This window comes from Orbicella faveolata, unplaced genomic scaffold (genome assembly GCF_042242905.1).
Source record: "Orbicella faveolata isolate gen_17 unplaced genomic scaffold, um_ofav_v1 contig_2, whole genome shotgun sequence".
Lineage (NCBI taxonomy): Eukaryota > Metazoa > Cnidaria > Anthozoa > Scleractinia > Merulinidae > Orbicella > Orbicella faveolata.
Window position 1 is genome coordinate 21,574,071 of NW_028301547.1, and position 27,496 is coordinate 21,601,566.

The window sequence follows — 27,496 nt, forward strand, 5'->3', positions numbered from 1 at the left end:
TTTTTGAAAAGCAGCAGATCAAATCGTGAATGTTCCCAGTAAAAATATTTGGCAGTCCAAATCATAGCTTTAGAATATTCCGACAATTGAAGCTACGTTTCAAAAAAAGTAATAGATCTGATAGTAATGACAGAAATCAGACAATGAATACCTTCACTTTTCGAAAATGGAACTGAGAGTTGCTTGATACCAGACATGATACATTACAGCCTCGCTGGAAGTTAAGCAAGAGGATGTATTTGGTTTCTGATTGATTTTCATACCCTTAGTCCCCTTCCGAAGAAGCAATTTAAACTGACCGGTTTCCGTACGGAAATGTATAAAACAATATCTGCCGATAAATTTAATACTTCCTAGATGTGAAGATCAATTCAGAAACCCAATACCCTCATCTAGAATTATTTATTCAAGGTGGCTCTGCATGTCCATACACAACAAAAAAAATGCTCCGCATTTTACTACAAGTCCATAAAACCGAAAAAATAAATAAATAAACTCGAGCGAACAAGAAGCGAGAAGCATTCAATAAACTGTGATCGTGTCAACAAATGTTTCAGATACTCAAAAATTAACTTGAATGAAGTTGCGAACAAATTCAAATTTACAAGCGGAATTGTTAACGATTCCTGGAATAAGTTGAAGTGTTTCAAAATGTAGAAAGAAACGATAAATAATTTTTGTTGTTTGTACTGAGCGCCTTTTATTAACTTCAAGCCGCATCATTTTCAGAAGAATTGAATCACTAGTACATTTGGAGGAAGGCGATTGTTGTTTCGAGATTCACATCAAATTAATAGCAATATGATTCTTGTGTAGAAGTTCAGAGACCTTTTTGGAGGAAAGAAATTCTAAAATTGTTTTGTTGTATTTGACTACAAAGCGCAAATTAGATCAAGAGACTTTTCAATTTCGTGTCTAAAATGCTAAGATTTGAGAAGAGGAATTTACTCTTCTATAACTTAAAGCGTTTGATGGCTAAACCAAGTACGATAAGCCTGCAAAGTAAAATAATTTTCGTCGGCCAGTTATGTAGTATTGTTTTTGAGCAAGGGCATTGCCCTAGCTCCAACAGACAATTCGCATCATATATTGAAAATAGGCCTTTGCAAAACTTCAGTGCTTAATGAAATTTTGGAGAACACGACAAATTAAAATTCAGCATTGAATTGTTTGCCCAATTTATATCACAACAGAATTTGCTTTGATTGACATGATCACAGTAGCTATGACGGTTTGATTTTAACATGCAGCGCCACCTTAAAATGCTCTTCAAAGGTTATCGCCCAGTAACAGGTTATCAAACTTAGGAGAGTTGAGCGAACGTAGAACATTTGGAATTTTGAAGGAAAAAAAAAACAAAAGACACACGAATCTGACAAGATAGATTTGGTCAAAAGCATGTAATACCGACCGATAAAATTTAATTTAAACAAACTGATGATCGCTCGATCCAAGATATAAAACTCTCCACAATTTGAAAACATGTAACAGATGATAACTCAAAAGCGGTTGAAACCATTCCGACAAAAAATGGCAGAACTAACTAATTAAATTAACATTCAGTACCGATTGAAATTTTTTCCGCGCCGAAGGTCACTGAAATGCAAATATTTCAACCGAGAAAAAAATTAAAACGTTAAACAATCAAACTGATTTTAAACTACGAAGTTTTGAGCTCGAATATAACTATCTAATTGCAAGACTGCCATTTCTCGTCGTAAAGATTTCAATTTAACCAAATTCTAAAATGATATTCTCAACTTTGTCTTCATCCTCCCTGTTCGGATCCTTTTGATCTCCTCCTGTCTTGCTGACAAACCCTGAAAATAGAACATAGAACTTGGGTAAGGAACAGACCCACGTGTGGAAACTGAACAGAGTAAACGGGGAGTAAACGAATTCAAAGTGAACTGAAAAACACGAGCACGCGTTGACTAATACAGGACAAAGTTTGACAAAGAAATGCCACTTTCGTGAAGAAAACTTATCTCTCGTAAAAATAACCGCTACGAACTTAAGCGTTTTGTATGTTTCCTGAACTAGCTTCCGGTGTACGTTTCACTCCATTACTAAAGCCATGAAGTTGTTTTGAAGTTCGACACGAAACGAAAACTGAGTCCGACAAGCGCACGTGGTAGGACTTGGAACCGGTATTTTTGGTTGAAATATTACTTGCGGTAAAGGTAGACTACAAAGAAATTGATACTAACCCTTGACAGAAATGGGTTTCAACCGACTATCCTTCCCCAAAAGTGGTCGCCATTTCTTCTTCTAAGTGAAAATTTGGTTCTCTTGTAGAAGGGAACAGTGCACGTCTAACTCCGACAACAACCATCCCAAAATGACAAACAAACACCTCATGTATGTCAGCAATAGTCATCATGAATATGGAAAATAAGATTAGACCAATCAGCTAATAAATACGTCACGAGTTTTAATGACAACACCCTTTCCACGCTTTTCTCTGAAAAAGGTTTGCATTTTCTTTGTTCTTATGGAGCTCGCGTGAAATACACACAACGCGTCATTTTTATTCATGTTATTCACTTTTTTTACAGTTCTTGATCAATTTCAATCCCTCTCCTTCATTTTTAAAATGCATTCGGTACCGTTCATTTAAACATTCAAACATACCTTACGGTAAATGGTCCGTGCACGGTTCGTCCACTCATTATTTTAAATTTTATAATCTATATTCAACAACAGTAAAAGCCAATGTAGTGTCTAATTTCAGATTCTACCAATACAGAACCTTGTTTTACCTGAAACACATATCGTTTTACTATGTTTTAAATCAAAACCACTTTGCCTATTAATGTAAATAAGAAAAACGTCACAGTCTACAAAAATTGCCAAAATTTAATAAATAATCATTACTTTACTTCTGCACTATAACAACAAGCGAAAAACAAAATCAACTTCTGTTTTATCGTTTTCTGTTTTTTGCCCAAACTAGACCAAATAAACGAAAAAACAAAAATCAACTTCCGTTTTATCGTTTTCTGTTTTTTTGCCCAAACTAAAACAAATAAGCGAAAAAGCAAAAATCAACCTCCGTTTAATCGTTTTTTGTTCTTTGCCTAAACTAAAGCAAATAAACGCAAAATAAAAATCGACTTTCCTTTTATTTTTTTATTTTTCTTTTTGCCCAAACTAAAACTGACAAATAAACGAAAAACAAAAATCAACTTCCGTTTTATCGGGGTTTTTTTTCTGTTTTTGTCCAAAATAAAACAAATAAACAAAAGAAAATTGACTTCCGTTTTTATCGTTTTCTGTTTTATTTAAGTGCCTTTGGGGGTACATGTCCTTATGGGAAATTTTAGGGGCAGAGTAGGGGAAGTCCTGTAGATTGGAGGTGTGAGGCTCATTTACAATTTTAGCGGGAACTCTTGACCAGTGATAAGCCCACTTATTTTCAGCTCTTAAGTCGCTGTTGTTGATTGCCTAAAGCCATGCGTTTGTACAGCACTACGCGAAGCTTTGAGCGCGACACTTGGACATCGTGATGAACAAAAGTGGTGAACCGTCAGTCGGTGTTGATACTGCTTTTTCTTATCAAAAGTGTTAGGACTAGACGTACAGGGTATAGACGTATAGAGTAGGGTGCTGTGTATGCATCTTGGTGGTGCTTTGATCACGTAATGGTGGACAGAACGTTCGTCCTTTGGCGCGGACAGCAGGGAGTCAACTTTAATGAAGATGACTTGACAGCAGATCGTATTTCGGCAGTGTTTAAGGTAAGATTAAGTGTAATACAGCATTTGAAGTGGCAATAATATAGGAACATTTATCACCATAGCATTGTCAAGTGTATCTACTATTTACATAGGAAAAGGAATATATCGCTTTTCGTTCGGTTTTCAATTTTTTAACCTTGCAAATGCCGAGGTTGAGAGTTTTGTTTTCCTTCGCGGCTGAGTATAAATAGCAGTGCGCATCTCTATTTTATGAAGATTTGTTTTTTATGTTTTGAGCAGTGACTCTTCCCCGTGTCTCAAAATATTCTTAGATCGAGAGGAGGTGCAAAATTTAACAGACCAAACCACACACTGAAACAAATGCAAAGATAACAACAAACCAAAAAAGACACTCTAAACACGTTTGGTGAGCAAACATATAAAACGTTTTGCTAATAATTACTATGATAATAAATAAAAATGTCACCTAGTTTTTGTATTTAATGCCGGGAAGCCGAATTAGTTAATTGATTGATTGGTTTTGAACCTGCTTAAGTCGCAGGCAGGTGTTTGTTTTCACAGAGAACACTCCGATAGGAGACTTTCGCTAACCCGGCTAAGAGTAAAAGTCACCCTCCACAGACTAGACATTCAGTTCTCGACAAATATTTGTTATCGGCAACTGAAAAGCGTGGTGTGTGAGACGAGTTGTCGAAAACCACGCAGTTTCCCTTGGAAAAGGGAAACTGCATTAAAAAACAATCTATTAGCGATTGCTTGAAAAATTACATCAAAACGTGGGAAATAGTACTGGTTCTTAAATGCTGTTTTTCTGATATCTTTCCGTTTCCAAACGTTTGTTCTGTAGTCAAAGTCCCACTGTACATTTGAACAGCTACTTGCACCGTTGGTACAATGTTTCGGTTAATGGCCACCGCCCTGTTTTTTGTCCATCGTCTTCCCAGTGGAACACCTTTGCCTGCATAACAAATGACAAAATTTCAGATATTGGCCTCGTCATAAAATTAATGAAGGGTACTTTCCCCTTTTTTCAAGTACGGTCAAAGGCGAAAGACATCATATGTGACTTTAAACTGCTCGTTAGTTTGGGTTTTGGAACTGAGAAGTTAACTTAAAAAATAACTTCCAAATGATCGTTCTGCTCATCGTACCATAAGTGAGTACTCACAAACAATAATAAACAATTAATCAAATCGCGGGTAAAATATCGTCTGTCTTTTTAATTGTCATTATCAATTAGCAGGAACGGATGATTTGAAGGAGAAGCCGGTTACCTGGAACTGGGTGAGAGTTCCAAGAGCTAACAGCATACTCCATTCCCACTTCTACAACTTGCCTCGTTACCCAAGAGACACAGTATTTGGTCGCTTCATCCTCCATATCGATAACTCCTTCATTTTCCATCTGGACTATAGTGCACGCTTCACAGGATAGTTAGTGCGACAGTTCATTTCCACCCACAATCGTTCTACCGCATGGTTCTATAAGAAGAGAAATTTGCGCGCATGCTAATTGGCACCACCGTAAAGACCTTCACTTACTTTCGCTATTACTTACTTGTTTTGACTGTGTCTGTACATAGGGCTACCTTGTATTGTTGTTTCGATGCAATTTTAACATTTCCTGCATGATCTACTCTAACTTGATCCCAGAGACCGTAATGTAGTAATGTTTCTCTAGAACAAAAGAGAAAGAGCATTTAGAAAATGTCTTCCTCAACATTATTACTATTATATATAACAATTATTCACCGACACTGAGATGAATAATTGTTTTAGCATATATCACACAAGCTGAAAAACTAGCGGACCAAAGAGTAACTTTATTTGTAACAATATACCGACAAATGGTCGGACGAAAAAATTCGCGCGCTCGGAGGTGAATAGTACTTGGCTAATCACCTCCGAGCTAGCCAATCAGCGTGCGCGAAAAGTATTATTCACTCGTGTGGTATATACTAATTAACAATTAGATTATGAGATCGAGATTTCTATGACGTGATATTTGATGAGGCCTTCGGCCTCATCAACTATCGCCTCATAGAAATCGAGAGCAAATAATCTAATTGTTTTAGTAGAATTCTAACTAAAATAAACGCAAATAACGGTTTCTTTTTATTTTTCTACACATTACTGAACTTTACGCTTTGACAAAATCGCACGCATTGAATTGTCCTTGGTAAATTTGCAGTTGTTTACGCGCACGCACCCGTTTTTTCATTAATTTCAAGTTTTTAAAGTCAAGAAACCGCTGATGTCCTTCTTTTAGTCTTCTCAGGTATTTAATTATCCATTCACATCGAATGTTTCTTCCCAAACCTCGGAAAACGATAAAAACGTCGTATTTTGTGGACGAGCGACAGCCCCTGCACTCTAATGGCTGCTAGTATACGAGTAACTCAGCCAATCAGATTGCAGCATTTGCATAAGTACACTAGTAGAATTCTACTAATTGTTATTATTGCAATTACAGTTATTATTGTACGACAGATTAACTCAGCAACATAGCTGGGGATGAGACTGTCCCTCTTAAGGTGGCAAGAAGCCACCTTAGATTCATTCGTCATCGTCATCAAGGACTTACCTAAACACTTCCTGGTAAATAACAAGGTTGTTTTTTAATGGCATGACGGACTTAACCGTAATGAATGAGCTATAGCCATCAACAGCAATAACTTCTGTTACACCGTAGCGAATTAGTTTCTCGTTTTGATCAAGGTGGAGTTTATGACCAAAATACTCTGCGTAATACGCAACTGGATTGAAAGGCCGCGTGGTTGATGTCTGTCGCTCACGATGATACTGAGGGTTGAATCTTTTGAGTGGTTGTCCCACTCTGTTTACTCCTACCCACAAACCTCTTGAATGTCTGAGATGGCCTGTCATCATCTTTCTTCCATACGTAGAACCAACCTTGTGCGAAACGTGATGAAAGTTTGTCAAGGTAATAGCTAGACAAACATTACAAGCCGCTTATATTTAAGGAGTCCACTGAAACTGCGTCAGTGAGTTAAGGTGATTCCCCAGTAAAAGAACCCGACATAGATTTCCGATGAGACTTGGTATGCTGTTGTTACAGGACAAGACGATATTAAAAACGAGGGGGTCACCGTGCTTGTTTTCACGCCACAATGCTGACAAATACGGCTATTTAGGTGACTTTTGGTAATCTCCGTGCGCAGCAAATAAGCTCGATTATTTTTCAACGTAACGTGTTATATCACACAGAATTTGACTTTCTTTGATTGTTTATTCATCTACGTCCCAGAAAAAATATCTTCAAATACCCTGCATTTTCTTATCTTTTAAAGGAACATAATTTGGACATGCGCTGTTGGGGCCGTTTTGTCTCCCCCTGTACAATTTATTTCATTTGCCAAAAAAGTAGCCATAGATTTCTGCTAATTTTTTCTCAGTTATTGAGAATATTGTTTTCATTGAAATTATGAAATAAAAATTGGGGGTCACCGTGCTCGTTTAAGAGAAAAGGAGCATTTATTTCGCTATCCAACTTAGTTTGAGGGAAATCTCTTTCGTTTTGTACGCACACGTGCTGATGTGCGCGGACTAATAACGAGAAAATCGTGCGCAGTAGGGATGCCCAATGCAATACTGGGAAATGACCTTAAACAGTTCAGTGTAAATCCACTACTATTTCTTCGTTAGAGATGGAAGCTTCTGTTTTTATTACTTTGAAAAACAAAAGCACCAAAATTCAAATTAACAGTCGCACGGTTATGATCTCATGGGGTCATTTACTATCGCTGTACTACATAGACTGGAAATGCCTTCCCTATTTAATCTTACTTAAGTTTTGCGCGCAGAAAAATCACTTAGGGCCCGTACGCATTAGGCTGACAAAATTTGTTTGGCGCCAGTGCCAAAATTCTATGCAAATTTTGTCTTCGCTAAATTTTCAATTTGATAATCGTGTGCGCACTTAAAAAGAACAAATTTTTGAACAACCAAAAAGTGTAAATCACGTTGAAAACGAATTCTCCGGTAAGGAAAGAATATTCTTGGATAGAACGCTGTCTGTCCTCCATGTTGACAGCTTGATTATCGCGTAAAAATGAAATATTTTACTAGTGGGCTTCTGCCTTGATTTACTCTTTGAAAAGCAAGACCAAATCTATTTGACTAACAGTTTCTTTCAAACTACGGCGTGCAAATTTAAAAAAAGTGATTGTTGACGCTTAATAAAAATTTGTCCTGCTCCGAGGCGGGACGATGGAGCCTTTGAGGATTGTTGCGGCTAGGCAAAATTTGGTAAGAACAAAAATCAACGTTCGCATTTTGTATAAGCTTCACTCAGCGTGTACGGCCCTCAGCAAGGCTCGGCGGTTTTTTCTCAGCGCGAGTGTAAATTATTATATCTCTAATTGTGAAAATTGCGGAAATTGCTTCTGGGTGTTTTACCCTACGGAAAAATGCACTAGATACAGCACAGATATTTACCTCGGCAACAGCTGAAGAGACAACAGCATCAAGGTCTGCTGTCGATAAGCTTCTTTCTTGACTGCGAATGCTGTGTTGCGCGCAAAATCTTCTTCACTTCTCTCCGATAATCCATCAACTCCAGGGTAAGCCTGTCGCAGTAGGACGCTTACTTCCTTGTGGCTTTTCTTGTCATTTTCCACAAGTTTACGAAGATACCTATCGACACCGAGACTCTCCATCGCCATTCTTGATCGAAAATTCCCACCAAAATGATAACACACGCATATATTCAGTGCTTAAAGCTGCTGACCAGTCACACGTTACAAAACTTCCTGCAACTTCCCCGGCACCTCTTACGGATGGGTCCAAGGATAGGCCTTAGCCTACCACTCGACCCTTCTTACCCCATGCCCCTAAAAGGAAAAGTGACATAACGGAAGTAGATTTTCGCTATCGTTTTTTGTTTTCGTTTATTTGGTTTAGTTTAGACAAAAATACAGAAAGCGATAAAACGGAAGTTGATTTTTGTTTTTCGTTTATTTGTTTTAGTTTGGGCAAAAAACACAAAACGATAAAACGGAACTTGATATTTGTTTTTCGTTTATTTCTTTTAGTTTGGGCAAAAAACAAAAAACGATAAAACGGAAGTTGATTTTTGTTTTTCGTTTATTTATTTCAGTTTGGGCAAAAAACAAAAAACGATAAAACGGAAGTTGATTTTTGTTTTTCGTTTATTTGTTTCAGTTTGGGCAAAAAACAGAAAACGATAAAACGGAAGTTGATATTTGTTTTTCGTTTATTTCTTTTAGTCTGGGCAAAAAACAGAAAACGATAAAACGGAAGTTGATATTTGTTTTTCGTTTATTTCTTTTAGTTTGGGCAAAAAACAGAAAACGATAAAACGGAAGTTGATTTTTGTTTTTCGTTTATTTGTTTCAGTTTGGGCAAAAAACAAAAAACGATAAAACGGAAGTTGATATTTGTTTTTCGTTTATTTGTTTAAGTTTGGGCAAAAAACAAAAAACGATAAAACGGAAGTTGATATTTGTTTTTCGTTTATTTGTTTAAGTTTGGGCAAAAAACAAAAAACGATAAAACGAAAGTTGATTTTTGTTTTTCGTTTATTTGTTTTAATTTTGGGAAAAAAACACAAAACGATAAAACGGAAGTTGATATTTGTTTTTCGTTTATTTGTTTCAGTTTGGGCAAAAAACGAAAAACGATAAAACGGAAGTTGATTTTTGTTTTTCGTTTATTTGTTTTAGTTTGGGCAAAAAACAAAAAACGATAAAACGGAAGTTGATATTTGTTTTTCGTTTATTTGTTTTAGTTTGGGCAAAAAACAAAAAACGATAAAACGGAAGTTGATATATGTTTTTCGTTTATTTGTTTCAGTTTGGGCAAAAAACAAAAAACGATAAAACGGAAGTTGATTTTTGTTTTTCGTTTATTTGTTTTAGTTTGGGCAAAAAACAAAAAACGATAAAACGGAAGTTGGTTTTGTTTTTCGTTTATTTGTTTCAGTTTGGGCAAAAAACAGAAAACGATAAAACGGAAGTTGATATTTGTTTTTCGTTTATTTGTTTTAGTTTGGGCAAAAAACAAAAAACGATAAAACGGAAGTTGATATATGTTTTTCGTTTATTTGTTTCAGTTTGGGCAAAAAACAAAAAACGATAAAACAGAAGTTCATTTTTGTTTTTCGTTTATTTGTTTCAGTTTGGGCAAAAAACAAAAAACGATAAAACGGAAGTTGATATATGTTTTTCGTTTATTTGTTTCAGTTTGGGCAAAAAACAAAAAACGATAAAACGGAAGTTGATTTTTGTTTTTCGTTTATTTGTTTCAGTTTGGGCAAAAAACGAAAAACGATAAAACAGAAGTTGATTTTTGTTTTTCGTTTATTTGTTTCAGTTTGGGCAAAAAACAGAAAACGATAAAACGGAAGTTGATTTTTGTTTTTCGTTTATTTGTTTAAGTTTGGGCAAAAAACAAAAAACGATAAAACGGAAGTTTGTATTTGTTTTTCGTTTATTTGTTTTAGTTTGGGCAAAAAACAGAAAACGATAAAACGGAAGTTGATTTTTGTTTTTCGTTTATTTGTTTAAGTTTGGGCAAAAAACAAAAAACGATAAAACGGAAGTTTGTATTTGTTTTTCGTTTATTTGTTTTAGTTTGGGCAAAAAACAGAAAACGATAAAACGGAAGTTGATTTTTGTTTTTCGTTTATTTGTTTAAGTTTGGGCAAAAAACAAAAAACGATAAAACGGAAGTTTGTATTTGTTTTTCGTTTATTTGTTTTAGTTTGGGCAAAAAACAGAAAACGATAAAACGGAAGTTGATATTTGTTTTTCGTTTATTTGTTTTAGTTTGGGCAAAAAACAGAAAACGATAACAGGGAAGTTGATATTTGTTTTTCGTTTATTTGTTTCAGTTTGGGCAAAAAACAGAAAACGATAAAACGGAAGTTGATTTTTGTTTTTCGTTTATTTGTTTCAGTTTGGGCAAACAACAGAAAACGATAAAACGGAAGTTGATTTTTGTTTTTCGTTTATTTGTTTAAGTTTGGGCAAAAAACAAAAAACGATAAAACGAAAGTTGATTTTTGTTTTTCGTTTATTTGTTTTAATTTTGGGAAAAAAACACAAAACGATAAAACGGAAGTTGATTTTTGTTTTTCGTTTATTTGTTTTAGTTTCGGCAAAAAACAGAAAACGATAAAACGGAAGCTGATTTTTGTTTTTCGTTTATTTGCTTTAGTTTAGGCAAAAAACAAAAAACGATTAAACCGAAGTTGATTTTTGTTTTTCGTTTATTTGTTTTAGTTTGGGCAAAAAACAGAAAACGATAAAACGGAAGTTGGTTTTGTTTTTCGTTTATTTGTTTCAGTTTGGGCAAAAAACAGAAAACGATAAAACGGAAGTTGATATTTGTTTTTCGTTTATTTGTTTTAGTTTGGGCAAAAAACAAAAAACGATAAAACGGAAGTTGATATATGTTTTTCGTTTATTTGTTTTAGTTTGGGCAAAAAACAAAAAACGATAAAACGGAAGTTGATTTTTGTTTTTCGTTTATTTGTTTTAGTTTGGGCAAAAAACAAAAAACGATAAAACGGAAGTTGATATTTGTTTTTCGTTTATTTGTTTTAGTTTGGGCAAAAAACAGAAAACGATAACATGGAAGTTGATATTTGTTTTTCGTTTATTTGTTTCAGTTTGGGCAAAAAACAGAAAACGATAAAACGGAAGTTGATTTTTGTTTTTCGTTTATTTGTTTCAGTTTGGGCAAACAACAGAAAACGATAAAACGGAAGTTGATTTTTGTTTTTCGTTTATTTGTTTAAGTTTGGGCAAAAAACAAAAAACGATAAAACGAAAGTTGATTTTTGTTTTTCGTTTATTTGTTTTAATTTTGGGAAAAAAACACAAAACGATAAAACGGAAGTTGATTTTTGTTTTTCGTTTATTTGTTTTAGTTTCGGCAAAAAACAGAAAACGATAAAACGGAAGCTGATTTTTGTTTTTCGTTTATTTGCTTTAGTTTAGGCAAAAAACAAAAAACGATTAAACCGAAGTTGATTTTTGTTTTTCGTTTATTTGTTTTAGTTTGGGCAAAAAACAGAAAACGATAAAACGGAAGTTGGTTTTGTTTTTCGTTTATTTGTTTCAGTTTGGGCAAAAAACAGAAAACGATAAAACGGAAGTTGATATTTGTTTTTCGTTTATTTGTTTTAGTTTGGGCAAAAAACAAAAAACGATAAAACGGAAGTTGATTTTTGTTTTTCGTTTATTTGTTTCAGTTTGGGCAAAAAACGAAAAACGATAAAACGGAAGTTGATTTTTGTTTTTCGTTTATTTGCTTCAGTTTCGGCAGAAAACGAAAAACGATAAAACGGAAGTTGATTTTTGTTTTTCGTTTATTTGTTTCAGTTTGGGCGAAAACAAAAAACGATAAAACGGAAGTTGATTTTTGTTTTTCGTTTATTTGCTTTAGTTTCGGCAAAAAACAAAAAACGATTAAACCGAAGTTGATTTTTGTTTTTCGTTTATTTGTTTTAGTTTGGGCAAAAAACAGAAAACGATAAAACGGAAGTTGGTTTTGTTTTTCGTTTATTTGTTTCAGTTTGGGCAAAAAACAGAAAACGATAAAACGGAAGTTGGTTTTGTTTTTCGTTTATTTGTTTTAGTTTGGGCAAAAAACAAAAAACGATAAAACGGAAGTTGATATATGTTTTTCGTTTATTTGTTTCAGTTTGGGCAAAAAACAGAAAACGATAAAACGGAAGTTGATTTTTGTTTTTCGTTTATTTGTTTCAGTTTGGGCAAAAAACGAAAAACGATAAAACGGAAGTTGATTTTTGTTTTTCGTTTATTTGTTTCAGTTTGGGCAAAAAACGAAAAACGATAAAACGGAAGTTGATTTTTGTTTTTCGTTTATTTCTTTCAGTTTGGGCAAAAACAAAAAACGATAAAACGGAAGTTGATATTTGTTTTTCGTTTATTTGTTTCAGTTTGGGCAAAAAACAGAAAACGATAAAACGGAAGTTGATATATGTTTTTCGTTTATTTGTTTTAGTTTGGGCAAAAAACAAAAAACGATAAAACGGAAGTTGATTTTTGTTTTTCGTTTATTTGTTTTAGTTTGGGCAAAAAACAAAAAACGATAAAACGGAAGTTGATATTTGTTTTTCGTTTATTTGTTTTAGTTTGGACAAAAAACAGAAAACGATAACATGGAAGTTGATATTTGTTTTTCGTTTATTTGTTTCAGTTTGGGCAAAAAACAGAAAACGATAAAACGGAAGTTGATTTTTGTTTTTCGTTTATTTGTTTCAGTTTGGGCAAACAACAGAAAACGATAAAACGGAAGTTGATTTTTGTTTTTCGTTTATTTGTTTAAGTTTGGGCAAAAAACAAAAAACGATAAAACGGAAGTTTGTATTTGTTTTTCGTTTATTTGTTTTAGTTTGGGCAAAAAACAAAAAACGATAAAACAGAAGTTGATTTTTGTTTTTCGTTTATTTGTTTCAGTTTGGGCAAAAAACAAAAAACGATAAAACGGAAGTTGATTTTTGTTTTTCGTTTATTTGTTTAAGTTTGGGCAAAAAACAAAAAACGATAAAACGGAAGTTTGTATTTGTTTTTCGTTTATTTGTTTTAGTTTGGGCAAAAAACAGAAAACGATAAAACGGAAGTTGATTTTTGTTTTTCGTTTATTTGTTTAAGTTTAGGCAAAAAACAGAAAACGATAAAACGGAAGTTGATTTTTGTTTTTCGTTTATTTGTTTAAGTTTGGGCAAAAAACAAAAAACGATAAAACGGAAGTTTGTATTTGTTTTTCGTTTATTTGTTTTAGTTTGGGCAAAAAACAGAAAACGATAAAACGGAAGTTGATTTTTGTTTTTCGTTTATTTGTTTAAGTTTGGGCAAACAACAGAAAACGATAAAACGGAAGTTGATTTTTGTTTTTCGTTTATTTGTTTAAGTTTGGGCAAAAAACAAAAAACGATAAAACGAAAGTTGATTTTTGTTTTTCGTTTATTTGTTTTAATTTTGGGAAAAAAACACAAAACGATAAAACGGAAGTTGATTTTTGTTTTTCGTTTATTTGTTTTAGTTTCGGCAAAAAACAGAAAACGATAAAACGGAAGCTGATTTTTGTTTTTCGTTTATTTGCTTTAGTTTAGGCAAAAAACAAAAAACGATTAAACCGAAGTTGATTTTTGTTTTTCGTTTATTTGTTTTAGTTTGGGCAAAAAACAGAAAACGATAAAACGGAAGTTGGTTTTGTTTTTCGTTTATTTGTTTCAGTTTGGGCAAAAAACAGAAAACGATAAAACGGAAGTTGATATTTGTTTTTCGTTTATTTGTTTTAGTTTGGGCAAAAAACAAAAAACGATAAAACGGAAGTTGATATATGTTTTTCGTTTATTTGTTTTAGTTTGGGCAAAAAACAAAAAACGATAAAACGGAAGTTGATTTTTGTTTTTCGTTTATTTGTTTTAGTTTGGGCAAAAAACAAAAAACGATAAAACGGAAGTTGATATTTGTTTTTCGTTTATTTGTTTTAGTTTGGGCAAAAAACAGAAAACGATAACATGGAAGTTGATATTTGTTTTTCGTTTATTTGTTTCAGTTTGGGCAAAAAACAGAAAACGATAAAACGGAAGTTGATTTTTGTTTTTCGTTTATTTGTTTCAGTTTGGGCAAACAACAGAAAACGATAAAACGGAAGTTGATTTTTGTTTTTCGTTTATTTGTTTAAGTTTGGGCAAAAAACAAAAAACGATAAAACGAAAGTTGATTTTTGTTTTTCGTTTATTTGTTTTAATTTTGGGAAAAAAACACAAAACGATAAAACGGAAGTTGATTTTTGTTTTTCGTTTATTTGTTTTAGTTTCGGCAAAAAACAGAAAACGATAAAACGGAAGCTGATTTTTGTTTTTCGTTTATTTGCTTTAGTTTAGGCAAAAAACAAAAAACGATTAAACCGAAGTTGATTTTTGTTTTTCGTTTATTTGTTTTAGTTTGGGCAAAAAACAGAAAACGATAAAACGGAAGTTGGTTTTGTTTTTCGTTTATTTGTTTCAGTTTGGGCAAAAAACAGAAAACGATAAAACGGAAGTTGATATTTGTTTTTCGTTTATTTGTTTTAGTTTGGGCAAAAAACAAAAAACGATAAAACGGAAGTTGATTTTTGTTTTTCGTTTATTTGTTTAAGTTTGGGCAAAAAACGAAAAACGATAAAACGGAAGTTGATTTTTGTTTTTCGTTTATTTGCTTCAGTTTCGGCAGAAAACGAAAAACGATAAAACGGAAGTTGATTTTTGTTTTTCGTTTATTTGTTTCAGTTTGGGCGAAAACAAAAAACGATAAAACGGAAGTTGATTTTTGTTTTTCGTTTATTTGCTTTAGTTTCGGCAAAAAACAAAAAACGATTAAACCGAAGTTGATTTTTGTTTTTCGTTTATTTGTTTTAGTTTGGGCAAAAAACAGAAAACGATAAAACGGAAGTTGGTTTTGTTTTTCGTTTATTTGTTTCAGTTTGGGCAAAAAACAGAAAACGATAAAACGGAAGTTGGTTTTGTTTTTCGTTTATTTGTTTTAGTTTGGGCAAAAAACAAAAAACGATAAAACGGAAGTTCATATATGTTTTTCGTTTATTTGTTTCAGTTTGGGCAAAAAACAGAAAACGATAAAACGGAAGTTGATTTTTGTTTTTCGTTTATTTGTTTCAGTTTGGGCAAAAAACAAAAAACGATAAAACGGAAGTTGATTTTTGTTTTTCGTTTATTTGTTTCAGTTTGGGCAAAAAACACAAAACGATAAAACGGAAGTTGATTTTTGTTTTTCGTTTATTTCTTTCAGTTTGGGCAAAAACAAAAAACGATAAAACGGAAGTTGATATTTGTTTTTCGTTTATTTGTTTTAGTTTGGGCAAAAAACAGAAAACGATAACACGGAAGTTGATATATGTTTTTCGTTTATTTGTTTCAGTTTGGGCAAAAAACAGAAAACGATAAAACGGAAGTTGATATATGTTTTTCGTTTATTTGTTTTAGTTTGGGCAAAAAACAAAAAACGATAAAACGGAAGTTGATTTTTGTTTTTCGTTTATTTGTTTTAGTTTGGGCAAAAAACAAAAAACGATAAAACGGAAGTTGATATTTGTTTTTCGTTTATTTGTTTTAGTTTGGACAAAAAACAGAAAACGATAACATGGAAGTTGATATTTGTTTTTCGTTTATTTGTTTCAGTTTGGGCAAAAAACAGAAAACGATAAAACGGAAGTTGATTTTTGTTTTTCGTTTATTTGTTTCAGTTTGGGCAAACAACAGAAAACGATAAAACGGAAGTTGATTTTTGTTTTTCGTTTATTTGTTTAAGTTTGGGCAAAAAACAAAAAACGATAAAACGGAAGTTTGTATTTGTTTTTCGTTTATTTGTTTTAGTTTGGGCAAAAAACAAAAAACGATAAAACAGAAGTTGATTTTTGTTTTTCGTTTATTTGTTTCAGTTTGGGCAAAAAACAAAAAACGATAAAACGGAAGTTGATTTTTGTTTTTCGTTTATTTGTTTCAGTTTGGGCAAAAAACAAAAAACGATAAAACGGAAGTTGATTTTTGTTTTTCGTTTATTTGTTTAAGTTTGGGCAAAAAACAAAAAACGATAAAACGGAAGTTTGTATTTGTTTTTCGTTTATTTGTTTTAGTTTGGGCAAAAAACAGAAAACGATAAAACGGAAGTTGATTTTTGTTTTTCGTTTATTTGTTTCAGTTTGGGCAAACAACAGAAAACGATAAAACGGAAGTTGATTTTTGTTTTTCGTTTATTTGTTTAAGTTTGGGCAAAAAACAAAAAACGATAAAACGGAAGTTTGTATTTGTTTTTCGTTTATTTGTTTTAGTTTGGGCAAAAAACAGAAAACGATAAAACGGAAGTTGATTTTTGTTTTTCGTTTATTTGTTTCAGTTTGGGCAAAAAACAAAAAACGATAAAACGAAAGTTGATTTTTGTTTTTCGTTTATTTGTTTTAATTTTGGGAAAAAAACACAAAACGATAAAACGGAAGTTGATTTTTGTTTTTCGTTTATTTGTTTTAGTTTCGGCAAAAAACAGAAAACGATAAAACGGAAGCTGATTTTTGTTTTTCGTTTATTTGCTTTAGTTTAGGCAAAAAACAAAAAACGATTAAACCGAAGTTGATTTTTGTTTTTCGTTTATTTGTTTTAGTTTGGGCAAAAAACAGAAAACGATAAAACGGAAGTTGGTTTTGTTTTTCGTTTATTTGTTTCAGTTTGGGCAAAAAACAGAAAACGATAAAACGGAAGTTGATATATGTTTTTCGTTTATTTGTTTTAGTTTGGGCAAAAAACAAAAAACGATAAAACGGAAGTTGATTTTTGTTTTTCGTTTATTTGTTTCAGTTTGGGCAAAAAACGAAAAACGATAAAACGGAAGTTGATTTTTGTTTTTCGTTTATTTGTTTCAGTTTGGGCAAAAAACGAAAAACGATAAAACGGAAGTTGATTTTTGTTTTTCGTTGATTTGTTTCAGTTTGGGCAAAAACAAAAAACGATAAAACGGAAGTTGATATTTGTTTTTTTGTTTATTTGTTTTAGTTGGGGCAAAAAACAGAAAACGATAACACGGAAGTTGATATATGTTTTTCGTTTATTTGTTTCAGTTTGGGCAAAAAACAGAAAACGATAAAACGGAAGTTGATATATGTTTTTCGTTTATTTGTTTTAGTTTGGGCAAAAAACAAAAAACGATAAAACGGAAGTTGATTTTTGTTTTTCGTTTATTTGTTTTAGTTTGGGCAAAAAACAAAAAACGATAAAACGGAAGTTGATATTTGTTTTTCGTTTATTTGTTTTAGTTTGGGCAAAAAACAGAAAACGATAACGTGGAAGTTGATATTTGTTTTTCGTTTATTTGTTTCAGTTTGGGCAAAAAACAGAAAACGATAAAACGGAAGTTGATTTTTGTTTTTCGTTTATTTGTTTCAGTTTGGGCAAACAACAGAAAACGATTAAACGGAAGTTGATTTTTGTTTTTCGTTTATTTGTTTAAGTTTGGGCAAAAAACAAAAAACGATAAAACAGAAGTTGATTTTTGTTTTTCGTTTATTTGTTTCAGTTTGGGCAAAAAACGAAAAACGATAAAACAGAAGTTGATTTTTGTTTTTCGTTTATTTGTTTCAGTTTGGGCAAAAAACAGAAAACGATAAAACGGAAGTTGATTTTTGTTTTTCGTTTATTTGTTTAAGTTTGGGCAAAAAACAAAAAACGATAAAACGGAAGTTTGTATTTGTTTTTCGTTTATTTGTTTTAGTTTGGGCAAAAAACAGAAAACGATAAAACGGAAGTTGATTTTTGTTTTTCGTTTATTTGTTTAAGTTTGGGCAAAAAACAAAAAACGATAAAACGGAAGTTTGTATTTGTTTTTCGTTTATTTGTTTTAGTTTGGGCAAAAAACAGAAAACGATAAAACGGAAGTTGATATATGTTTTTCGTTTATTTGTTTTAGTTTGGGCAAAAAACAAAAAACGATAAAATGGAAGTTGATTTTTGTTTTTCGTTTATTTGTTTATTTGTTTAAGTTTGGGCAAAAAACAAAAAACGATTAAACGGACGTTGATTTTTGTTTTTCGTTTATTTGTTTTAGTTTAGGCAAAAAACAAAAAACCATAAAACGGAAGTTTGTATTTGTTTTTCGTTTATTTGTTTTAGTTTGGGCAAAAAACAGAAAACGATAAAACGGAAGTTGATTTTTGTTTTTCGTTTATTTGTTTCAGTTTGGGCAAAAAACAGAAAACGATAAAACGGAAGTTGATATTTGTTTTTCGTTTATTTGTTTTAGTTTGGGCAAAAAACAAAAAACGATTAAACGGACGTTGATTTTTGTTTTTCGTTTATTTGTTTTAGTTTAGGCAAAAAACAAAAAACCATAAAACGGAAGTTTGTATTTGTTTTTCGTTTATTTGTTTTAGTTTGGGCAAAAAACAGAAAACGATAAAACGGAAGTTGATTTTTGTTTTTCGTTTATTTGTTTCAGTTTGGGCAAAAAACAGAAAACGATAAAACGGAAGTTGATATTTGTTTTTCGTTTATTTGTTTTAGTTTGGGCAAAAAACAAAAAACGATTAAACGGACGTTGATTTTTGTTTTTCGTTTATTTGTTTTAGTTTAGGCAAAAAACAAAAAACCATAAAACGGAAGTTTGTATTTGTTTTTCGTTTATTTGTTTTAGTTTGGGCAAAAAACAGAAAACGATAAAACGGAAGTTGATTTTTGTTTTTCGTTTATTTGTTTCAGTTTGGGCAAAAAACAGAAAACGATAAAACGGAAGTTGATATTTGTTTTTCGTTTATTTGTTTTAGTTTGGGCAAAAAACAAAAAACGATAAAACGGAAGTTGATTTTTGTTTTTCGTTTATTTGTTTTAGTTTGGGCAAAAAACAGAAAACGATAAAACGGAAGTTGATATATGTTTTTCGTTTATTTGTTTTAGTTTGGGCAAACAACAGAAAACGATAAAACGGAAGTTGATTTTTGTTTTTTTGTTGATTTGTTTTAGTTTGGGCAAAAAACAAAAAACGATAAAACAGAAGTCGATTGTCGTTTTGGTTTTTCTGTTTAAATTTGTACATAAAAAGAAAAACGATAAAACAGAAGTTGATTTTGTTTTTTCGCTTATTGTCATAGTGCAGAAGTAAAGTAATGATTATTTATTAAATTTTGGCAATTTTTGTAGATTGTGACGTTTTTCTTATTAACATTAATCAAGCAAAGTGGTTTTGATTTAAAATATAACAAAACGATATGTGTTTCAGGTAAAACAAGGTTCTGTATTGGTAGAATGTGAAATTAGACACTACATTGGCTTTTACTGTTGTTGAATATAGATTATAAAATTTAAAATAATGAGTGGACGAACCGTGCACGGACCGTAAATCCCAATTTTAGCGAATTTCTACAGTTCTTATAAGCTTTACGTACATTTCTCAAACTCATTAATAGTTCATCAAGTTTAAACAAAGGAAATCATGACCGTGACAGTGATTGGATATTTGATCTTAATTAGCATAGATATTTTTTTTTCTTCGTTTCTCCCGAGCTGTAGTTTTGATTGATAAGATATATCAAACACTTAGAACCATGTTTGACCACATTTCTAAACACCTCGAAGTTCGTCAAAATACTCCGCCGCGCGTCGTATTTTCAAGTCTCTTCTTAGTGTTTGGAAATGTGGTCAAACACGGTCTTTCGTGTTTGATATATTACGTCAAGCCTTCCGTGTCTACCTATCTACCAGTCTTAGGCGCCGGCGTGCTGTGTTACTGTCCAATACCAATTTGAGGGAAACGGTCGAAATTATTAGCGCTTTCTGGGTAAGGGTCGCGAGAATTTATAAGGATATATTGCTTTCCAGTGCAGTCTGGATATTCTTATCTTTTCTGCCGATTTTAGGCTAAAAATATTCTTGTGAATATTCTTAGATTATAGCGTGTGTCATTGCTGTTTTCGAATGTATTTGGTGTCTTATGATGTTAAAGTAATTTTGGAGTGATACGCCACACAACGTCTTGCAGAAATCTCATTAGCATCAAACGTACGGCTGATGCTGAGTTATGGCTAGTTCTGCTGTTTAGAGAGAGGAAGAATTTTATACCGTTTAGTTAAAAACATATAATTGTACTGTATTATTTTACAAATTTTCAACACACAAAATTAAATTCTTTTCAAAATCTCAGCTTCGGGTTTATTCTTAAAATATTCTTTAAGCTTCGCAAGTTTCAGCCTCTATATTCTCATAAAACATATTCTCATAAAGAAGAAAGAGAGTAACGACTAAAGGTGTTTTTCTTTTGAGCTGTCATTAGTAACCGAAATCAGGTTAATAAAATTAATTTGATAAGCGATCAACGCGGAATACCAATTCTGGGCTTGAGAAGAAAGAAAGGTAGAAAAACTTTTCAGTAAATTAAGACGTTTCACACTTTTTTAACCCCAATGAAACAGTTTTAATGTCGTAAAACCAATAAATCACCTTTGTTAGGTGGATTTTTTGTTCAAACGAGGTGAATTCGTTATCTATATGACGATTGGGGAGTGGCACATTGTGGTGAGGGCGCTCAACTGCCAGCAATGTGGCCCGGGCTCGAATCCAGGGTTGGTTCTGTCCTTGCTATTTTGTACTTTATTCAACGGTAAGAAATGATAATTAAAAAAAAAACACTTGCTCCCTCAAAGTACTTGACCTACTAAGTTAGGTGACCATTAGTGAAATAAATTTGATCTTTTTAATTCAATAATTTCTTAATTAAATTTTCTAAATTTACACAATTAAACTAGTAACGCTGAAATTCGCACAATAATATCAAAGTTTTCTGACATCACTGATTACGCTTTTATATATTATATCATTTTGATATTAATACGTTTTCTCTATTCTTTTCCATCCTTGTTTCTACAAAAACCTTGATGTGCTTTATAAACCAATCTGGTATGGAATGAACAAATACCTATGTATACTTTAAATAACTAAATGTTACATCTAGACCAAAGCTTCTCCCTTCAATAAGGTTCTATCATTTTTTGCAAAGCAGCTTCTTTGTAAAAGTCCACAGGCTGTGCACGTATTATTTAATAATAGCCTTAACGCCCTGGAAGTTTTATATTCTTTTTCAGAACTAGGCAAGTAAACAGGCGACAACAGTTGAAGTGAATTGTCGAGGTATTTCTCTTCTTTCTCGGCCAACAGATTCTTTTTTGGATGATTCCACAGTCACTACTTCGTAATGTACTCGGTGAAGTCTGTGAGACCGCTGACCGGTACAGATGACATGCGTAGTCCATGTGATAGGGGAGATATCTTCCCGATAGGACTGCTGGGTAATGAGAAGTTCTCCGCTGCTGCCTTAGTGCGCACGCGCTTAATCTGACGTAATCGTTCGAGCCAGTTACAGCCGTAGGCGTCTGTGGGCCGCTTCTGACTTTGATGAATAACAGATGCCATCTGAAATATGAGAACAACAGCCACTGTAAGAGGGTGTTAAAAGCACAAACCTTTGAGATCTCACAAAAACAAACATCTTGTGTTTGAAAACTGTGCATTTGGCCGTTTTAAATGTTTTCCTTTGTAGTGTTGTGTTTCTTTTCCCAAACACTTTTTGTCTTGTTTGCGCTAATCATTAGTAATATTACATTGAGCTCTTCGTGTTGTTGTGGTGGTTTTGGATAGCGCCGTGGACTCCAGATCAAGCGGTTTGGGTTTGAGCCCTGACAAGGGTCATTGTGTTGTGTTCTTGAGCAAGAAACTTTACTCTCACAGTGCCTCCCTCCAGCCAGGTGTATAAATTGGTACTGATGGATTTAACGATGGGGTATAACGCTGCGATGGACTAGCATCCCACCCAGGGAGGAGTAGAAATACTCCTAGTCGCTTCATGCTACAGAAACCAGGACAAGCTCCGGTTGAATGGGCCACTGACCTGACGTAGACTTCACTTTCTTACTACCTTCTTGTTGTTGTCGCTTTTGTTGCTGCCATTCCCTACCCGGTACTCCCTACCAGGTGCTCCTTACTCCTACCCGGTGCTCCTTACCCCTTCCCGGCTCCCTACTCCCGTAATTGACAACTCCGAAGTGTGCCCCGCAGTAACGCACAAGAAATATCAGCAGGCAGAAAATAAATACCATACATATACCATATCATGAGCAAAGAAAGCGTAGAGAAACTTTGGCCCCTTCTTCAAAACTTGTCTTCATCTGTAACAAATGCCAATAATTCACGCTAAAATAATATAAGGAGTCTTTACTCACATTGATATGTACGACAAGCTGCCTGACTAGGCGAGGAAGGTTATTGTCCGAGATGACTCGCGTGCCTGTGTCAGTGAGCAAATCCTTCAGCTCATCTTTGAACCTCACGGTTACCATGTTGGATGCGTTATCAAGCGGTTTAATCAAAACTTCAGCAAAATTAAACTGGCCCTAGAGTTGGGGAGAAATCCGTCAGAGCTCGCAGTAATGTGGAAAATACAATATCCTTTATTTTGTAATGTGTTTACTTCCTTGAAAATACAAAAACCGGACGACATCCATCGAGAACAGTGTCCAAACGTTTCTCTTTCCTCGGATCCTACGGGCAAGAATTATTTCGCTTTTTTCTCGCGACATAGAGATCTCTCGAGACCTTGTCAAAACTATGATTTACGGAAAGCTGAAATAACCCTGGATTGACAGTTAATTTGATAAGCCCGCATAACTTGGAAACAAAACACCATTTTCCTAGCCTCCTTATTCTTATGGCCCTCACGCACTTGTTCCAAACGTAGGGGAGGAAAGATTGCGTGACGAGCTCAAAGTGCGTCTGCGCAGAAGGTTAAATCTTACCTTGATTCTGCCAAACTTGACCGCCTGTTGAGAGTCGTTATACACGATAGTCACAAAGTCGTTACCAATGTGCATCTTTTTCGAGTTGCAGCCTGGGTCCGAGTCTCTAGTCGGCATCAAGGTAGCCACATGGAAAATAACTGAAAAAAGAAAAAAATATTATCAAAAAAGAAAAAAGATCTTTTCCTACAGGGCAAAAGCAACAAAGACATCATAACTTCATAGCTAATTAGCTTCTTGCATGCTCATAATACGCACGTTTTATCACCACAAAGAAAAAGAAAGAAAACCTGAAATCGGCCATTTCTAAAGACAGGCTGTGTACTTTATCGCTAAAATTTCTGAAATTTCAGTCATTAATTTTTTTTTTTTCAGTAAACTATTTTATCCAGCTTGCAATTTCACAAGTTTTATTCTCTTTCCTGTGAAAATACACTACACTATTTTTACCTTGACAAATATCATCCTGCCAACTGTATGCAAATTCACCGTCCGCTCCATTCCTGTCCAGTCCCCCGGTGTAGATCTCGGCTGGCGGACAGTCCCTCAGCCGAACTAGCGTCCCGAGACCCGAGAGAAACTTCATGTAGCGGGAAGACCCGTAAACATTACGTAAGATCGCTGCCTCGTTGTCGTGTTGCCCAGGCCCCACATAGATGACTCCGATCTTGTGCGTATCATACGGAGGAATGCGGTCCAAGCATTTGATAGCTCGCTCAATAACCTAGGCCAAGAAACACAACAAATACTACTGGATTCTTTTCGTCTAATCAAGACTGAATTCAAGGCTGGCACTACGGCAGAAGGGCTGGTTTATTGAGTCTTTCTCAAGGCCGGGGCTATGATGTCCTATATATTAGGCAAGGGAGAATGAAATCACTTTTCATAATGGTAGTGTACGCTTGAGTATCAAGTGATCGACACTGCCAGCCCTGTTGCACGAAGGGGCCAGTAGTACTCCCACTCTCTCCCCAGACGGGATGCTGGCCCATTCGACAATCACTCCATCCCCTATAGGTTTTTCCGTTTTCTCTTAGAGATCAACACTAGCAATTTATACACCTGGATGGAGAGAGGAACTACAAGAGTTAAGTGCTATGCCCAAGAACATCATACGATCACTTCGGCTGCGTTCCACGAACGCAAAATGTCCAACTCTTCTCCACCCACTTTTCCATTCCTACTCTCTACATATCCAAGGTCGACATTTCCTTTTCTTTTCATTTTAGAAATTTGAAACGGAAAAGGAGAATTGTTTCACTCCGTCACATCGAAAAACAAAAACGTCACTAAAAGGACAATTTCCAACCATTGTTTCCATGATAATTGTCAACCCTTCCAGGCCCAATATCAAAATACTAATTCACCTTGCAGGTTGCCATACATTTATGCTATTAGTTATGAGAATTTGGTGCTATATCAAGACAGAACACCCTATTTTATGATTTTCATTCTTCTCTTGTCTACTTGACATCCTACTAAAACTTAAGGGAGATAAAGATGAAACCACTTTCGAGGATTAACCTTAAGAGAGTCGTTAAACATCTGCCATAATTGATTGATTGATTAATTAAGCCATACGTTAAGTTTGTAGAGCACACTATTAACTCACCTCGCCATCAGGAAGAGGCTGAGGTTTTTCGTGGGCTGGACCCAAGAAGGACGCGTGATACAACTGAAGAAAGACAAAGCAAGGGTCCAAGGGATACCTGAACGATTCTGACGGGGTCACCAGTATAGGGGGCTCCTTTGGTCCAGCATCCGGGAGCTCTCCCATCGTTGGTGCTGATCTAGATGACTTGTTTGTGGACTGAGGGCCTCCGCCGAGGGGCATCATTCTGGAGCGAGACGCCAGTCTCTTGGTAGAATCGCTTTTACCATGTGCTGCCACTAGAGAGACAAGTAAAAATTAACGGAATGAAATTATCAAAGCTAATGAACCGTATTTTATTCGCCCTTGATTTCTGCAGGCGTGAGTCTCAAGGAAAACATTCCTGTTACTGCAGCTACCTTTAGGAAAGGCGGGCGGTGAAGACAATTCTGGAGATGACGTGCTTTTCATCGGTTCGTGGACGCTACTAGTATAACCAAGCCTATCTTCAGCTTCCTTGCTTTTCACGCTTCTTCTTTGGCGAGGAGAAGAAAATGGCGAGTGCTCAGAATGATCCAAGTCTCTTCTGTTCCTGATTGGTGAGCTGATACTGGAAGCCTTCTTTAACTTCACTTTCTTAGGAGTCTGGACACTAGTGTCCGGGTCTTGTGAACGTCCTCGTAGTTTAGGTGAACGCGAAGGAATCTGGTGACCTCTGTTTGCGCCAGAGTCGAGACTTGTGGTAAAAGCGCTTTTGTCCTGCCCAGGAAAAACTCTATCTAGAGCAAATTCAGGGCTCTCCCTGATCGCTTGAGGCTCTACGGTCAGGGAGTGGTATGGAAGTGATTTCGGTCTTTCTGCTTTTTTAGCTGGGCTGACCGTGCGATGTCGAGGGGGGTCTGTCTCTGCGGTCTCCATCTTCTGTTCCCCTAAAATTAAGAGCAAAATAATTTCAATTTTGACTGAAATCAAGGGGAAACGGGGGTGGAGGAAAAGAGAGAGAGCACGAAAGGTACATACCACCTAAGTGATTTGTGGGTATACCCCAACCCCAGAAAATTAGGATATGTATTCCAGAGGCTCGGAAAATGGTTTTCTCCATTCCACCAATTTAATGTGGACTTGTCGTGGTGATGATCTAGATTTTACAAAAGTTACGTGCTTTATATAGGTAGATCCAGCAGACCTACAATGACCTGACGCACTTCAGGTAAAAAGTTCATAACATGGAAGGACAGCAGCATGACTAGCGCGGGTCAACTCTAAGAAAGTTAAAGTGGGGTGTTGGAGGGTGAACCCTTTTTTTTTCATTCCCTGGACAGTTACTTATCTCCGTGATTGCCTTGCTCTAGGGTTTGCGGCAGTCTGCGCTATCTGTTAAACGCTCCTTACCGGTGTGGTCTGCACTATCTTCAACACTAAATGACTGTACACTCTCTTCATCACTTGCAAGCTGCAAAGAAAGGCACAACATCACCAAGATCAACAGAATTTATACGGTGGCCTAAAGTTGTCACATTTAAAATTACTCACATCATAATAAAATTACCCACATTCAGATTTACAGTTGAGCTATCTTACCCGGTACATCTCAGATGAAGACAGATATCTGGTCTCGTCCCTTCGCTTTTGCTCCAGTTTGTTCAGTCCTGGCAGACAGGAGACTGGGATTTGGTCAGCGGGGGACACACCCAATTCCGGCTAAAATGAAAACCGTCAAGTTATAGGTGACCAGTCGCGAATTTTAAGCTGTCTCGCAAGGAAAATTTAAGGACTTAACAGGACATTTAGTGGGAAACCAAGTACTTAAAAGGCCTGGTTACACGACAAGAATCGTGTAACTGACATAACAACTCTAGAGAAAATTGTGTGGCAAATTGCATATAACAATACACTCATTGCAAGGAAAAACGCTGCCACGATTCCTGGAAATAGTGTTGAATTCAACTTTCTATTATTATCAAAAAAAACATTCGTACAGGACTAAACTTACATTACATTACTCTACTTACATTACTCAACATCTCTCTACTTATTATACTACTGTAGTTATTGGATTAATCACTAGTAATCTCTAGTACATATTCTTACATATACTAATGGACACTTACTAACAGTCACTTAGAGCGTTACTTATATTACATTGCTAAACAAAACATGACTTACATTACAATACAAAGCTCACAATTCACTAATTGAGCGTACTTAAAATTACTTGAGGTACTCTACAAAACGACACCTCAGTTACTTTCTCTTAACACTACAAAGTAGATTTAGAGACAGTGCTGGTGGGAAAAAAGATAAGATTTTGGGCTTTTCCCAACATAGTATAATAAGGGACATGTAGTTTATGCAGCAATCGTCAGGGAAAAATGCCATGAAGTTTTCACAGTAGCAAGTAATGACTCTACGAAAATTGGATGCAGAAGAGCGTCTGAATGGAGTTACGCATATTTATCGTTGTAACTGCTACTTCTTTTGTTTGCCTCTGGATGTCAACAAACTGATCATCGAAATTAAACGCCAGCGTATTTTTATTACCTTTTCAAAGTGCATCTGTTTTCTGGTTTTGCTCGGAGAGACATCTGCAATCAAGCAAAACAGAAGTCACAATTAACTTTGTAATCCTTGGCAGATGAATGGAAACAAACAAACAAATAACCCAAATCCAATAGCGCTGAATTAACAAGAGCTTTCAATTGGTAAAACTGAATCAATTTACCTTCAGTTGGAGTGATGTCCAAGCTTCCACTTACGTCGGAGCATTCTGACTCTCTCATCTAAAGTGATAAAAAGAACCACCGGAACAATGCATTTCACAGAATATCTGTTTATATTTAATAAACATTTTGCTTTAAATTTCG

General features: G+C 34.5%; 1 protein-coding gene and 1 pseudogene across 1 annotated transcript in view; both read right to left on the reverse strand.

Moving 5' to 3' along the window:
- Nucleotides 1-1,731: 1,731 nt before the first annotated feature.
- Nucleotides 1,732-8,572, reverse strand: LOC110040887 (uncharacterized; annotated as a pseudogene).
- Nucleotides 8,573-20,927: 12,355 nt separating this feature from the next.
- The window catches only part of LOC110040896 (tuberin-like), a 36,849-nt gene continuing 30,280 nt past the window's right edge, over nt 20,928-27,496 (reverse strand). Inside the window, exons 33-42 of the mRNA XM_020746164.2 lie at nt 27,355-27,412; nt 27,174-27,217; nt 26,214-26,333; nt 26,025-26,085; nt 25,052-25,561; nt 24,654-24,931; nt 23,492-23,765; nt 23,042-23,181; nt 22,469-22,639; nt 20,928-21,662 (exon numbers count right to left, since the gene is read on the reverse strand). Of these exons, the coding sequence (XP_020601823.2) occupies nt 21,435-21,662; nt 22,469-22,639; nt 23,042-23,181; nt 23,492-23,765; nt 24,654-24,931; nt 25,052-25,561; nt 26,025-26,085; nt 26,214-26,333; nt 27,174-27,217; nt 27,355-27,412 (1,884 nt within the window). The 3' untranslated portion in view covers nt 20,928-21,434. The remainder of the gene's footprint in view (nt 21,663-22,468; nt 22,640-23,041; nt 23,182-23,491; nt 23,766-24,653; nt 24,932-25,051; nt 25,562-26,024; nt 26,086-26,213; nt 26,334-27,173; nt 27,218-27,354; nt 27,413-27,496) is intronic.